The sequence below is a fragment of the Chinchilla lanigera genome, unplaced genomic scaffold, assembly GCF_000276665.1.
Source record: "Chinchilla lanigera isolate Chin_1 unplaced genomic scaffold, ChiLan1.0 scaffold00114, whole genome shotgun sequence".
Classification (NCBI taxonomy): domain Eukaryota; kingdom Metazoa; phylum Chordata; class Mammalia; order Rodentia; family Chinchillidae; genus Chinchilla; species Chinchilla lanigera.
The window spans coordinates 971,778-987,494 of record NW_004955515.1 but is presented as its reverse complement, the minus strand read 5'-3'; the positions used below and the strand labels follow the sequence as shown (position 1 = coordinate 987,494).

Below are 15,717 nucleotides of genomic sequence, written 5' to 3'. Positions count from 1 at the left end.
TACCAGGAATTGAACTCAGGACCTTGTGCTTGCCAGGCAGGCGCTTGTACTGCTGAGCTATATCCCCGGCCCTAGTCACATCTTTTGCTGCCCTGAATACCAACTGGGAAATACTGTACAACCACAGGCAAATACCCAGGTGGGTGCTGCTATAACCACCAATCTCCAAAGCAAATTCTACACTGAATGCTTTGTGACATGGCAGGTATGATCAATTAAAGCACTGTTTGAACAACTAAAGTACAGAGCATAATGATGGGACAGAAGACTTAATTTTCCCTTCCCAACTGATGTTTCAAATACTATTCATGTGCCACAAATATTTTAATGGCTCAAATTATTTTTCAACTTCTAAAACAACTCACATTACAAAATTTCTTTCTAAGTATTTTTTCTTGTGAAACAGTAAAAAAGCAAAGAGGAGTTGCTTGTTGGCAATGAAGTTCAAGTCACAGAACATTTTAGTGAAACAGACTTCTATATAATTTCATAATTTAAAAAAGACACAGGCTCTTGTTTCATAATAAAATTCATTTACATACCAGCACAGAATATCCCTGGGACTTCGCTCCTAATTATTATGGTCCGAACTTTCTTATCAGATTTTAAAGCATCCACAGTTTTTGATAACTAAACCAAAATAGGGAGAGTAAGGAGGAAAAAGAAAAAATCATTTTCAGACTGATTTCAAAATTAGATCTTAATATTAGAAGTAAACATTTTAATCTTTACACTTACCGTTTTTATAAGATTTTTACTGAGTGAATTTCTGCCATAAGCTCTGTTTATTCCAAGCACCACAATTCCTAGTTAAGGAAAAGGGGGGTAAAAACAGACACACTTCAGTTAGAGTGGTATTCCAAGAACGAAAACTCTAACATATCTAGCTAACTTGGGACTTAACAAATCTATCATCTCCTTTAAGTTCCTTGTAAGCACTTTATCCTTATTTTCATGCTTAACTTTCTTTTCAAGATAAGCATTATTTTTAAACCACAGTACTTATAACCATTTTTTCTAAGGGGGTACTGGGAATCAAACTCAAGACCTTGTTCTTGCCAGGCAGGCACTTGTGCCACTGAGCTATATCCCTGGCCCAAAACCACAGCATATAAATTTTACATCACAAATCAGACTACTTGTGGGAAGGCCACACTTATTGGTGAAAATCTGAAATTACAAGGCACTACTTAAAATACATCTTCATCACCTTCAGGTACACACAGCATAAAGGACTAATCACTGACAAAAGCTTGTCCTGTGCAAGGGCCATCTGCGCTGCTTTCTGCTAGGATGCCAGCTGTCACAGCTCCTTTGCTTCCTCTTCTACTGTACTGCACAGTACTCAGTGCTCTTATTCAAGGCTTCTATCCAGACTTCCATCGCACACTTAACCCAATGGCACTTCCAGATATAGGATGAACAAGCAACTTAAACTCAACCTACAGAAAGCAAAGTTCATCTTCTCTTCCACTAAACCCAAGCCTCCTCCTACCTCTCCTAATTTTATCAGAGGGCATCATCCCAAATGAAGGAGTCAGATCAATTTTCTAAACATAAACCTACATATAGAATTCACTACTTCCTTAAAATCCTTTAATTATTTATTTCAAAATATCTGAATTCAAAGACCTTAGGTGGATATTCAAAGTTCTATACAACCTATAAAGCTTCTTGTCTCCTGAGTAAGCACAATTTTCACTGTATAACTGAAACCTTTCCCCCAGGCTGAGACTGGTTCTTATATGCAAAGGATTAAACAGAAGACAACAAAATAGACACATCTTCTGTCCAAGAAACTGGACAAATACATTTTTAAAGAAAGTACAAAGATGATTTCAGCTCACAACAGAATACATCTTCAAGAATCCCAAGGGATCTTAGTGTACACAATAGCACAAGAGATTACCTAGGACAGGCTCTGCATGACCTTGGATAGATCCTAACAGCCACCACTAACTGAGCACATTAATACACACCAGGCATTATTACTCCAGAGCCTGAGGTGTATTAACTTACGTAATCCCTGCAACCCAAGAGACAGGCACTATTTTTATCAGTTAACGGATAAGGACCCTGAGACTTGAAAAGGTTAAGTGCCTTCAGCTAGTAAGTGGCAATCAATTCCACATTCAATGACTATGCCACACCACTCAACTTCAGTTTCGTCATGGAGAATATTAAGTAGCTATCACATATACAACTCAAGGCAGAAATGGGCTGCAGTGTCTATATCTGAAGATCATACCACAAGTGGACAGGGCAGAAGCTCAAGGTAAATGCTGCAGTCCAGCCCGAAGATAATGTTAAGGTTTGACTGAGACTGGCAGTATTAGAAATAGAGAAGTGAAAGGATTTACCAATTATTCAAGCAAAATTTAAAATGTGTTAGTGATTATTGGCTTGAGATTGATTGAACTGAAGGAGATGTCAGGAGTATCTACCACATTTCTGGTTTCAGCAACTGAACAAAAGGAGATGACATCCAACAAGACAGAATCATTAAAAAACACCAAGGTAAAGGTAGAAGGAGGCAAAGCTCAAGAGTTTAAGGCAAATCCAAAGTGCCTTTGAGGTATTCAAGTTCATAACAACTCTAAGAATGGAAATTAAGAATGCAGGCTCTAAGGTCTGATCTGTAGGGCTAAAATCCCCTAAAATCTAGTATATCCTAATTATGTGACCTTGGGAGAATTGCTTAGTCTCGCTGATCCTTTTTCTTCTTACTCTGTTAAAATACTAACAATGCCAAAACTCATGGAACTCTGTGAGGATCAAATTATATGATAAATGTAAACTTACAACACAAGAACCTAATCACTATCATTCCTTCTAGCATGAACACTTTTGATGCAGTAAACACTATTTTACTATGAATTATCTTCCCTTTCTTTTTATTACTGTATCTTGGGAGATATTTTTAAAATTAGTGTGTGAAAGCATCTTACATATCTATATATTTTACATCAGGACAATAAAGGAAGCCTTATAAAATATGTTAATAAGAATCATCAAACATTGAATATCATAAATCTCTGACATTACATAGGAAAAATAATGTCAATTTATATCAGGTTTCAACAATTTTCTGAAATAAAGTTAAATTTAATGGTCATTAGTTATTTTATGAATTAACTGTTCTTACTATTTACCTATTAAATCTTTCCTTTTAGGACCTGGAAATACACTTAAAAATTTAAGCATACTTTTATGGTCCTGATTCTTTTTTCTTACAGGCTTTTCCTTACAGTTCTTGCACATGCTTTGGAAGCTACATGTGGCTCTTATATACTGCTTTATTTCTAATCATATATTAAGAATACAAGGAAAGTTTTGTGATTTTTGTTTAGCATTTTCCTGGTAAATTTATGAACTGTTAACAGATTTAATGAGTGGTCTTTTCAATTTTCTAAGATGATGATCATCATGGTCTAGAAATATTGACAGTTAACATTTTTCTACTCTAATTTTGATTTATTATCTCATTTTACTCTCTTACCATTTTATTTTAGCTAGAACTGTAAATCCAATATAGAATATCAGCAAAGTTTCCTTATTTTCTTAATATTTTTAATGAGTATACTTCTAGTATTTCACAATTTGTTATAACATATTTCTATGCTCAAACCTGCATTTTAAAAAGGCCACTAAAACCACAGTATAAAAAATGGCTCAGGTGGAGGCAAGAGCATACTAGGGGAAACACAGACTTAATCCTTAGTACACAGAGGCAAAGATCCTCAATGACACACAGGTTGAGTATCCCTTATCTGAAACACTTGGGATCAGAACAGATTTTAAATTCTGAAATACTACCATATGCACAATGAATACATCTTAAAGATGGACCCAATAATAAAAACACAAAATTCATTTGTTTCACATTTTCAGGTGTGACAGAAATATGCAGTGAATGTTTAATTTTAAAATTTATTAAGTAAAAGACACACTACCATTGAACCCCCTTAAAATCCTCCCTCTCTTCCAACATACCCCTCATTCCTGCCACTTCTGAAGCAGTTCCAGAAGTCCTCTTTTGCAAGTGTCTTTAGGAGGAGTGGAGGAGTGGTAAACATACAGTGAATAATGCTGCTGTCTGCCGCCCACTGGAAAGATAGGCTTGTAAAAATTACTACACTGTTCACCTTATTCACCAGATCTGACAGAGTTACTTCTGATCCTTTCCCAAAGTCAAAATAACCATGAAAGGCAAACATTTTGAATCAATTCAAGACATTAAAGCAGTCAAAATAGCACAACTAAAGATACAAATAATGACTTCCAGAGCTGCTTCAGATAGTGGAAAAATGGTGGGGTAAGTATGCGAAAGCAAGGGGAAATACTTTGAGCAGGATTAATGCCCTGTATCTTTTACTGTAATCAATTTTTAATTTAAATATCCATATTTTTATCACATCTTCTGCACCTTATGCACACAGCCCAAAAGCAATTTTATACAGTATCTTAGTGGGCCTACATTCTGACTACACCTACCACGTGAGATAAGGTATAAAATTTTCCATTTGTAGTATCATGTCCAAAGTTTTAGACTCTGAAACATCTGAAAGTCAGATTTCAACTTCAGTTTGCACTAGGAAACCAAATTCAGCAGCATATTAAGAGGTTTATACACCACAACTGAATGGGACTTACTTCAGCAATGTAAGAGGAGTTCAACATACAAAAATCAAAGTAAAGCATCACACTAGATGGAATAAAGAAAAATGTCCTAAATTCCTATGATCATTTCAAAGAACATTTAACAGTATTTGATGACTTAAAAAAATAACACATGCAACAAACTAGTAGTAGATGAGAACGTTAACCAAATAAAGGGCATTTGTAAGACCACTGTTCCTATCACTCAATAAGAAAGACTAAAGGTCTTTCCTGAAGGTAAAGGAAAAATTTCACCACTGCAATTCAACTTAGTATCACAAGTTCTAGCTAAAAATTTAGGCAACAAAGAAAGAAAATAACAGTGGTATCTGAACTGGAAAAAAAAGAAGTAAAACTGTATCCACACAAAAAGCACATAATCCTACCTAGAGAAAACCCCCCAAAGAATCCACAAAAAAACTATAGCACTAATAAATGAATTCAGCAAAGTTTACATAAGAATTATACAGTAACACACCCAAAAATGAAATAAGAAAAATAATTCAATAATAGGAATTCTACTTTGCAGTCTACCATGCAAGAAGCTATTAATGGTCACTCAATCCTAAAAACGTAAAACACTAAAGAAACTGAAAAAAATTAAAAAAAAAAAACCTCTTCTTAGACCTATCAGAGAAGAGCTAATAGAACTAACTGGCATCTCTAAAACTGGAGAAACACAAGAAAACACAGAGATCTTGGCTTGCCTGAGCAGAAACCCACAGGCATAAACTTCCACCGGGAACGGCACTGAGGTGGGGAAACCCCAGAGGCTGAAATGTCACTGAGAAGGGGACAAGGTCACTGGTTAAGTGCACTCTCTCAGCTTTAGGATGTCACAACAGAAACTGTTAACACTAGATAACAAAGAGGAAAGATTGAAAAAAAAAAAGCCAAAAGATCCAAGAACTTGGGGACAATTACAAAGGTATCCATACAATGAGAATTCCAGGAGAAAAAGAGGAAAGAACAAAACAAAAATATTTGAAACAACAATGGTTGATAATTTCTTCAAATTAATGTCAGACATTAACCACAGACCCAGGAAAGGTAGTAAAAAGTCAAGAAAAAAATGAATGCTAACAATACCAAACCTGGGCACATAAGTTTCTAACTATAGAACATCCAAGATAAATAAAAATCTTGAAAACAGTCAGAGAAATAAAACACCTCATCTACAAAGGAGTTAAGCAGTAATAATAATAATAATTATTATTATAATTAATAATAATAATGAAAGAACTATATGCATCTACTGCTGTTGTCCCTATCACTTTAGTGATTTCACAGCTATCATAGTATCACAGCATGATGTCTGACTCACGTGTCTGTGTTGGTACCAGTGTGAACAAACCTGCTGTGCTGCCAGTCACATGGAAGTATAGCACATAAGAAAGTATACTAAAATATTCTCGATAATGGCAACAACCATGCTACAGGTTTATATGCTTACTCTTTTCTTAATCATCACTTTAGGGTGCATTCCTATTAGCACAAAAAAATTTACTATAAAACAGTATGCCATGTTATGCCAGCAGCATCCACATCTGTTCTGTCTTTACTGTCTCCCAAGTACATCGTTTTCTTGAGCTTGATTTAATCTAATTGCTCAGTTCACCATGGGCCCAGAGGCAAAAGGCAGTACCACCTAGATATGTAGCAGACTATGCCATACAGATTCATGACCATACACTCTATGCGCACACAATGACAAAATCGCCCAGGACTCAGTTCTCAGATTGTGTTTCTCCATTCTTAAGTAACACATGATTATATTTAAAATGTTGAAGAAAAAAATCACCAAGCCAGAATTCTTCATACTATAATACTATCCTTCAACAATGATGAAAAAAGCCTTTCTCAAATATGAAAAAACATTTTGAAGAAATCTGTTGCCAGTAGACCTCTCCTGCAAGAAATATTAGAAGAAACTTTCCAAAAAGAAAATTTTATATGTCAGTAACTCATATTTTCATAAAGAAAAGAAAAGCATCACAGTAGAAATAAGTAAAGGTAAAATAAAAGCTTATTTTTCTTTTTCTTAATTGATCTAAGAAAACAATTTGTTCAAAACAGTAACACTAAAAAAAAAAAAAAAAAACACCACTGCGGAGGGTGTGCTCCTGGCATGCACCAAGTCCTGGGTTTGATCCTCAACACACCACTAAAAAAAAGTAAGTTTAGATAGAAGTAAGTGCATTCAGTTATGTATGCGTTCAGTTACATATGCTTAGGTAGGAGTAAAATAGAAATGAGGTACTAAAAAAAAGCTGGGATGTAGCTGCATGGTAGAGCATTTTTCTTTCATATAGGAAGTCTTTGGTTTAATCTCAAGCATGGCAAGGAAAAAACAAAGCAGAAAAATAAACACGGGTGGCTCATACTCATAAAAGACTGAACACCTTCACAACACATACAGAAATTAACTGGACTTCAGGGGAAGGTGGTTGTGTGGTGAGCAGTAGCAAATCAGCTACTTACTCTTAAGATTTGGAGTCCAGATGCTGAAACCTACCAACATGGGGAAGAAAAGGAGGGAAGTGGATCCTTGAGACCCAGCAAGGGTCTGAAGCAAGAATTGTAGCCCACAGGGAGAGCCAAGTGAGGGACCTGAATTCAGAAGAGGAAGGTGGCAAACAGCACTTTCTTCCTGAATCCCAGCTTGCAGCATGAGAAAGGCAGCTTGAACTTACAGAGGCACAGCAGCCACCCCTGACCCCAGTGGCCTACACAAAGAACTTCACCAGCAGAAAGGAGCAGTGGATGCTGCAGGCTCAGTGGTTGGTGAGTAGTTCTGGTTCAGACATCCTCAAAAGAGGCTGATCGGCAGTCACCATTTTGGGAAGGAACAGCTGAACCTGGGACTCAGAGCAGCTATAGATTTTTCTCCATCTATTAACTCCCAGTTGTCAGGGTCAGGCAGCTATGGGAGACACCCAGGGTCAGGGAGCTGAGTTCAAGCCAGCAAGAGGCACCCAGAGTGTTACAGACTAAACAGCTCAGGTCCCAGCCTCACAGCCAAAAACCAGAATCACCCTGAACTTCAGCAGAGTTCAAAGTGCAGGCTTGCTGGGATTATCCACCCTTCCACCATAATTTTACTGCAGGCTTGCTGGGGTCAATCAGCACGGATCTGGGCTCTGTGTGAGAGCTCCCCTTTCTCTACCAGTGACAGCAGACCCGGGCTCTGAAGTGGACATTTTTTTCTCCCTTTCTTTGCCTTTTTTTTTTTCCTTCATTGTTTATTTTGGTTTTTATATGAGTGTGAACATTGTTTCTAGTTTTTTGTTCCTACTGTTTTGTTCTGTTCTTGTTTCACTTTCTTCTTTCTTTCTTTCCCTCCTGTTTTTCTCATCAGTTTCCCAAAGCTTGTATAATCTTCCTTTGTCCTTCAACCTTGCTTCTGGTCTCTTCCTCTTCTATTTCTCTATTTTTCCATCTTACTCCTTTTAAATTTTCTCCCCTAAGGGTAAAATCACTTTATTGTGGGGAAATTTACTGTGTACAGCTTTATGGTTTGTTTCACATCTTGTATTATTACAAATCTTGTACATACAGTTAAAGGGGACAAATTAAAAAATCACACTTTGTCATTTTCTAAGTTGTGCTTCATGATATTGCAATTACTGACTGCACTGATTTAGCCAAGGTCACATAGTTATTCCAGTCAGTTTTTCTTCCTTGTATGTCAAGACTAAGATTGCCTGAGGTCCAAAATAATACTACAGGCCCATGCCAAAGAGCCAGGGCCTAGGCCAACTAGGAAGCAACTTCTCATCCCCAGTAAACTGAAGAGGTAGGATCTTACAACAGATTCAAAAGCCAAAAAGCCAGGGCTACAGCTAGAAGACAATTCCAAAAAGTAGTCATTCCCTAAGGAGTTCTCAATACCAGTTACAAAGCTACCTAACATAAGCAATTTACAAGTATCAAGGTAGCAAGTTAACTAAAAAAAAGAAAAAAATAGAAAATGAGAAGATACACAAGCAAGATGCAACCTGACTTCCAGCTTGAGCAAGGCAAACTCAGGGGGTAAGTGAGGTGAAACAATTCAAAAGCCACCCCCACCTGAGCTCTCTAACATGCTAACAGTAGAAGTAAAAAGGCAAATGAATGAGGCTCTAAGAAAAAAAAAAAAAAATCTAGTTAGAAATAACTTCTCAAATATCTGAAAAGATGATGACCATAATGAAGGACAATAGTTAGTGAATCTAGAGTTGTACAAATAAAGAAAATAGAGCAACTTAAGAAAATGATGGAAACCATAATGTCCAACATAGGAAAGAAATGGAATGCATGAAATAGATTCAAACAGATATCCAGAAGATTAAACATTCTATCGAAGGGATATGCAGCAGAATGAACCAACATGAGGACAGAATACCACATATACAAGACAGGCTTGCAGTTAACAATCATGAAAAGACTTTAGATTTTCTGAAAAGTACCAATGGACCATGAAAAAAATTCATTGAACAACTGCTAGATGATGCAAAGAAGAATAACATAAGCTTGATCAGAATCAATGAAATAGCAAGAGATAGCACAAATAACTAGTTTCAGAAGTAATGGAAAAAAACTTCCCAACCATGGAAAAAGAATTTGACATACGGTTAAGTGAGGCATACAGAACTCCAATTAGCCATGATCAAAAAAACTACACCACGGCATACTCAACACAAGAAAAAAATATTAAAAACTGGTTTTATTGGGTTTTTTTTTCCTTTTTGGTACCGGGAATCAAACTCAGGACCTCATGCCTGCCAGACAGGTGCTTGTGTAAAAACTGATAAGACAAAGGAAACAGCCTGGCATATAGCTCAGCTGCACAATGCCTGCCAAGTGTAAGGTCATGAGTTCAATTCCTGGTACCCAAAAAAAAAAAAAAAAAGAGAGAGAAAATCTGCTATAAAACAAAGCCCATCAGAATCACAGCAGACTGGTCAACACAAACTCTCAAGTCAGGGAAAGCTTGGAGTGAAGTATTTCAAGTCCTAAAAAAAAACAGTCTCTAACCCAGATTGATGTACCTCATAAAATTATCATCCAAAATTTATAAAGAAATAAGATACTCCCATGACAAAGAACACCTGAAGAAATTCATGACCACCAAGCCAGCACTACAAAACGTTCTGAAGGATATTCTAGAAAGGGATAACTAAGGCTATAATTCCACAGACCCCAAAAGAATGAATCCACCAGGCAGGCAAGCAATTAAACAGAGGGAAAAAAGGGAACAAACACAGGAAAATGATATGACAAAGATAAGTTAATATATATCAGTTATAACCACCAATGCAAATGGTCTCAATTCACCAATCAAAAGACACAGACTAGCAGAATGGATCAAAAAACAAGATCCAACAATATGCTTCATACACGGAACACATTTGATGCAAAAAGAAATTCATAGACTAAAAGTCAAAGGATGAAAAACAACACTCCATGAAAAAGGAACCCAGAAAAAAGCAGGGTGGCTATTCTGTTTGCAAACAAAGTGAATTTCAAGCCAAGATTAATCAAGAGAGACAAAGAAGATCACTATATACTTGCTAAGGGAACACTCCAAGAAAAAGAGATAACACTCATAAATATATATGCACCAAACAGCAGCACACCCACCTATATAAAACAAACTTTTAAAGGCATGAAAAATCAAATAAGCACTAACACAACTGTAATGAGGGAACCTCAATATCCCACTGTCACAAACAGACCAACTTAACAAAAAATCAACAACAACAAAAAATCAAAATTAAACCAAACTTCTGAACAAACAAACTTAGTAGATGTCTATAGAGTGTTCCACCCCACAACATCAGAATACACATTCTTCTCAGCTGCTCATGGGATGTTCTCCAAAACAGACTACGTACTAGCTCACAGGACATTCTTAAGTAAATGCAAAGGAACTAAAATTATCCCATGTATATTATCAGGCTACACTGCAATGAAACTGGAAGTCAATGGCAAAAGAAACCATAAAAACTACACAAACACATGGAAATTAAATAACATCTTCCTGAACAATCAGTGGGTCACAGATGAAATTAAAGAAGAAATTTGACAGTTGCTAAAATTAAACAGTAATGCCAATATAACATACCAGAACTTAATGAAAGCAGTCCTACAAGGGAAATTTATAGCAATCAATTCGCACATTAGAAAAATAGAGTGAGCTCAAATAAACATGTTAAACCTCACATTTCTAGGAAAAAGAAAAGCATCCATCATTCTATGTCTATGAAATACCTAACAAGGATATTCATAGTTTCCAGAGGCTGAGGGAGGGGCTGGGGATTTAGCTCAGCAGCAAAGTGCCTGCCTGGCAAGCGCAAGGTCGTGAGTTCAATTCCTGGTACCGGAAGAAAAACAAAACCAAACAAATAAACAGAGGCTGAGGGAAAAGGGAAGGGAAGAAGAGAAATAAAGAGGTTTACTCTGGAGATTTTGTAGATGAAACAAAAGTATTCTGGAATTAGGTTATAGTAGTGGTTGTACAACACAGTGGATGAACTAAAAAATACTAAATTATACACTTACAAAGCTTAAAATGGTAAATTTCATGTTCTGTGAATTTCATATTAATTTATAAAAAAAGATGGGGGAAGCATACTTGGAGAGACCAAGGAGGTGGCACCACAGAGGCCTGCAAGAAGACAGGATATCATATGGTAGTGATGGCAATGCAGACTGATTGCAGAGACTTAGCAAAAGCAGTGTCTACACAGGGGCTATTAATGATACTATGTGCGTGTTTTACAGTCAATTTATAGATAAAGCATTTAACAACTATGATAAGAACAATCCTACTATCATCAATTTTGATTACATAAAGTAATGCTATAGAGGCCAGAAACTGGAAGGCAAAGACAAACTAGGACTGCAAATTTTCTCTCATCTTATATGAGAAGTCCAGATATTGTTTATAAAAATAATGCAGATAACATAAATTTGGGGAGACAGTGAATGTAGTGAGCAGCTGAAGCTGGAGACTGACCACACATGTGGGTCTGGAGCAAGGCCAGTTCCAAGAACAAAGAGCACCCAAGGCAAGCCAATAAATAAGTTGCTCCAGTCCAGAGAACACCAGGCACCCGAGAATATCAAACCAATGAGTTGCTAGGCAAAGGGGTGTCAGGTGACACCAACCTGCCAAATGTATAAATAAACACACTATAGTGGTTGAATAGTTCCTTTCCTCTCATCCAGAGGAAGGCTACACCTGATCCCAGCTTTCTATATTTTGTCTTCATTTCTTCACCTCCTCACTACCCTTCAAAATCCTAACCTCAGCGAAGTTGGAGAGCCTCACAGGCATAGGAAAGTAAATAAAATTATCCAAAGAAAGAATTCAAGAGATATTTAACATCTTTAATTTTGGATAAAGCCAGAAAGTGAAAGCATGGCACATTTCTCTAATATATTTTTTAATTCTACCATGAGGACAAATATTTTCACGATGTGCATGATGGTGCATGATGGTGCACACACCTGTAAACTCAGCACCTGGGAAGCTGAAACAGGAGGACTGCAGGTTCAAGACCAGCCTGAGCTCAGACATAGTTTAAAAGCTTCCAACACAAAGCATCATCCACATAGTTTCACCAGTTCCTCCAAAATACCAACAAAATCATATCATTTCTCTACAATCTCCTCTAGAAAATAAAAGCAGAAGGCAAACATCCTACCTCATTCTATGAGGTTAGCATACCTTATTCTAAAATCAGACATTTAAAATCGGTATGTTTCATAAACATAGATGCAAAAATTCTCAAAATACAAGCAAATAAAATCCAACCATATGTAAAATAAATTTACACCACAAACAAGTGGGGTTTACTCCAACTGTGCAAGTATAGGTCAACATTTCAAAATCATTTAACACAATCCATCATATCAACAAATAAAACCATGATTACCCCAACAGACTCAGAAAAATATCTGACAACATTCAACATGATAAAAACACTCAGCAAACTACAAATTTAAGGAAGTGCCCTCAACAGATAAAGCACATCTACAAAACAAAAAATTACTAACATCACACTGAAAGATGAACTCTGAATGCTCTCCCTGCTTTCATTATTTTAGGCACTGCTGTAAAGGCTCCAGGCATGTAAATTGCAAGAAAAAGAACTAAAAGATATCCACATTGAAAAAGGAGTAAAATTACCTTATTTGCAAATTAAAGCAGTAAGAAATCCACAAAGCACTATTAGAACAAGAGTTCATCAAAGTTGTACATGTACTGTACAAAAATCAACTGTATTTCTATGTATTAGCAATGAACAATATGAAAATGAAGTTAAGAAAAATTCCACTTACAATAGATCAAAAAAAAAAATAAAAGATTTAAGAACAGACTTCATTAGAGTAGACAAACCATTGAGAAAGTAAGTAAACTCTTTTAGAGCTGGGGAGGGGGTGAATGGGAAGCCACAGCATAAAGACGAGACTGTGCTGATAGCTACCATGCAACTTTATGAATGAAATATAGCAACAATACATTGTGAAATCTCCACATTATAATATATGAATTATATCTCACAGTAGAAAATATGTACATATATCTCAGTATCTACCTTTACTAAGATGTAAGTCACATAACGATAAAATATATGTAAATGCATTTTTTAGAGCATGAAAAAAGACCTACCACTGACTGCTGCAGCAGTCCACTGGCATGGGGAAGAATGGCATAGATAGAGAACATGGAAAGCTCTCCCACACACCTGGGAAGACAGGATCACGTCCTAAATGTGCTGCATGTGGAGGCAGGGATCAATAATGATTCTGCACTATGCATCTGTTTGCTCTATTTCTGCCAGAAGGTTTGCAAAGATGATCTTTGAAATAGCTCACTATTACAGTAGAAGCTCACCATGGTAGGGGAAGGCAGGCCGGCAGAGAAAAGGGAAGGGTTACCCCAGGAGGTGTGTGCTATAGCCCAGACACACACAAAAAAAAGAGCAGGGAAAGGCAAAGCCTAGGTTTATTGGCAGAGAAATGGACTTGTCAGGTGTAATGGTTGAGAAGGCTTTGCAGGTAATGGAGATCCATTATGGATTTTTAATTGAGCAAACAATGATTCTTAGGCTTCAGAGAGACAACTGCAGCAATCATGTAAGGAATAAACTGGGAAGGAGAATGACTGGAGGCCAAGAGACCTACGAAAATAGTGAAAAGAGATCTCTTCAAGCCATGACCAGCACTCCTGCTCTAAAACGGTGTAGAATGGACAGTGATGAAAGAAATCATCACCTAAAACACAAGGCTATGGAACTGAGACAGCAGAAGCAACCAACTATGCTCTGTGCCCACCCACTCCTGTCCACCTCAAGGGCTGCAGGTCTAGTTTAGGAGCATCTCTGGCACAGGAGAGCTCTCGTATTTCTTACAGGCTGCTGAAAAGACCAAATTTTGCACTTGCCTCTATGAGAAACAGGCACCGGGAGATTTTTGCACCTGTAACATCTGCAACCTCACATTTTTCTTTGTACTACTTATTGTCTGTTCAGTGATAAAGCAAAGCAAAGTATAAGTAACAGTAGGCAAGCCTGCATAGTCACTCTTGGCAATCCTCAAAGTAGGCTATGTTCATTTTCTGGGTTTAAGAAACCATCCTAATAGCTGACAGTGATGTTTCAGATAAGCTAAAAACATCTGAAATTATCACCTTCTATGTTCTGTTATTTTCTCTTTTGGTCCACTTAGATGCTAACTTTTCCAGGCATTTTGTGCAAATTTACTTTGGATTTGCATTCATTCAAACATGCAGAATCAATACATATGACTAGCCGTTCTTGTAATCCCTCTGCATCTAACATAGGTTGATACATCTAACGCAACTGAAATCCAGCACAGCTATGCTCACCAGGACTGTGGCACTATGGCTCCAAGACCCTCTAACCTTTCAGCTGAGTTTCATACGGTTCTGCAGGCCACTCTACAGCCACACGTGCCTTATAGTATATACCAGACACACATGTCCACATCTCCATCACTTTGACCATTCCTTTGTTTCTGACTGGAATAAACAACAATAAATAAAATAACTTCACACTGCTGAGCACCTACTATGGGCTAGATGTTTAGCGGGCACGTAACAATCTCATCAATCATCACACAACCTTACAAAGTTGATATTATTTTTCCTATTTTACTCACAAGATAGCTGAAATACAGAGAAATTTGCCCAGGAACCCTCACTATCCACTGCCTGTTAAACACTGCTTTGGAATCCCTCTCACCTGCCAAACCCTCGAAGAGCTCTCTGCTTTCGCTAGCCCTTTAAAGTTAGCATCTCCAGGTCTTGTTCACTATACTTCCAAGTGCCCCTTAAAAATCTTGACGTACAGTACTCGTTTTTCACTTCTGCTTAACGGGTTACAGGTGTTCAATAAATGCATGTCAAAATTAAGCGCCTGGTCCTCTGGTCTAACCTGAACAATGCGCTGTTCCACCCTTCGCGACCCCTTCAGCTCTTCCCTGCACTGCGAGCGAAAGGAACCAAGCCTCCTCGTCGGTGTTCGCTCTGCTGCTCACCCTGGGTCACGGCCTCGCACTCCGCATCGTCCTGCCCGGGCACCTGCCTCCCCCGACACAGGCCGCCCAAGGGCAAAATCAGCCTCATCCACTCTATCTGCCCCCAGACCTCAGCAAGACAAACATTGCTCAGAATCACTTAACTCAAGTAAAACAAAACTAACTTTCTAAAATAAAATGGACAGTTTTTCCTCCGAGGAAAAACTGCCTCGGAGGCCAGGCTCTCAGAAGGAAAGGGCATCCTCCCTGCAGCGTCTACAACCCCACGGCCGGGCCCGCGCCGCCCGGAGCGACCTTGGAGCGCGGCTCCGGGCAGGTGCGCGCGGCCCGGATGCAATCTCGGGCTGCAGCCCCAGACCGCCGCATCCGCCGCTCACCGCGGTTCTCCTCGTCCAGCTGCCGCACCCGCAGCTCGTCCTCGCTCTTCACTTCAGAGCCGTAGCCCCTCCGTGGGGCGGGAGCCCCGACCGCGGGCGCCCAGGCCCGGGCCCACACTGCCGGGCCCACCCG

The 15,717-nt window shown here is 38.2% G+C and overlaps 1 protein-coding gene across 2 annotated transcripts in view; it reads right to left on the bottom strand.

Moving 5' to 3' along the window:
* The window catches only part of Auh (AU RNA binding protein/enoyl-CoA hydratase), a gene marked incomplete at its 5' end in the record, with an annotated part of 152,242 nt that extends 136,525 nt beyond the window's left edge, over positions 1 to 15,717 (bottom strand). For both annotated transcript variants that reach the window (XM_013506890.1, XM_013506891.1), the window contains 3 exon segments: positions 543 to 630; positions 739 to 806; positions 15,585 to 15,717. In XM_013506890.1, coding sequence (XP_013362344.1) covers positions 543 to 630; positions 739 to 806; positions 15,585 to 15,717 — 289 coding nt within the window.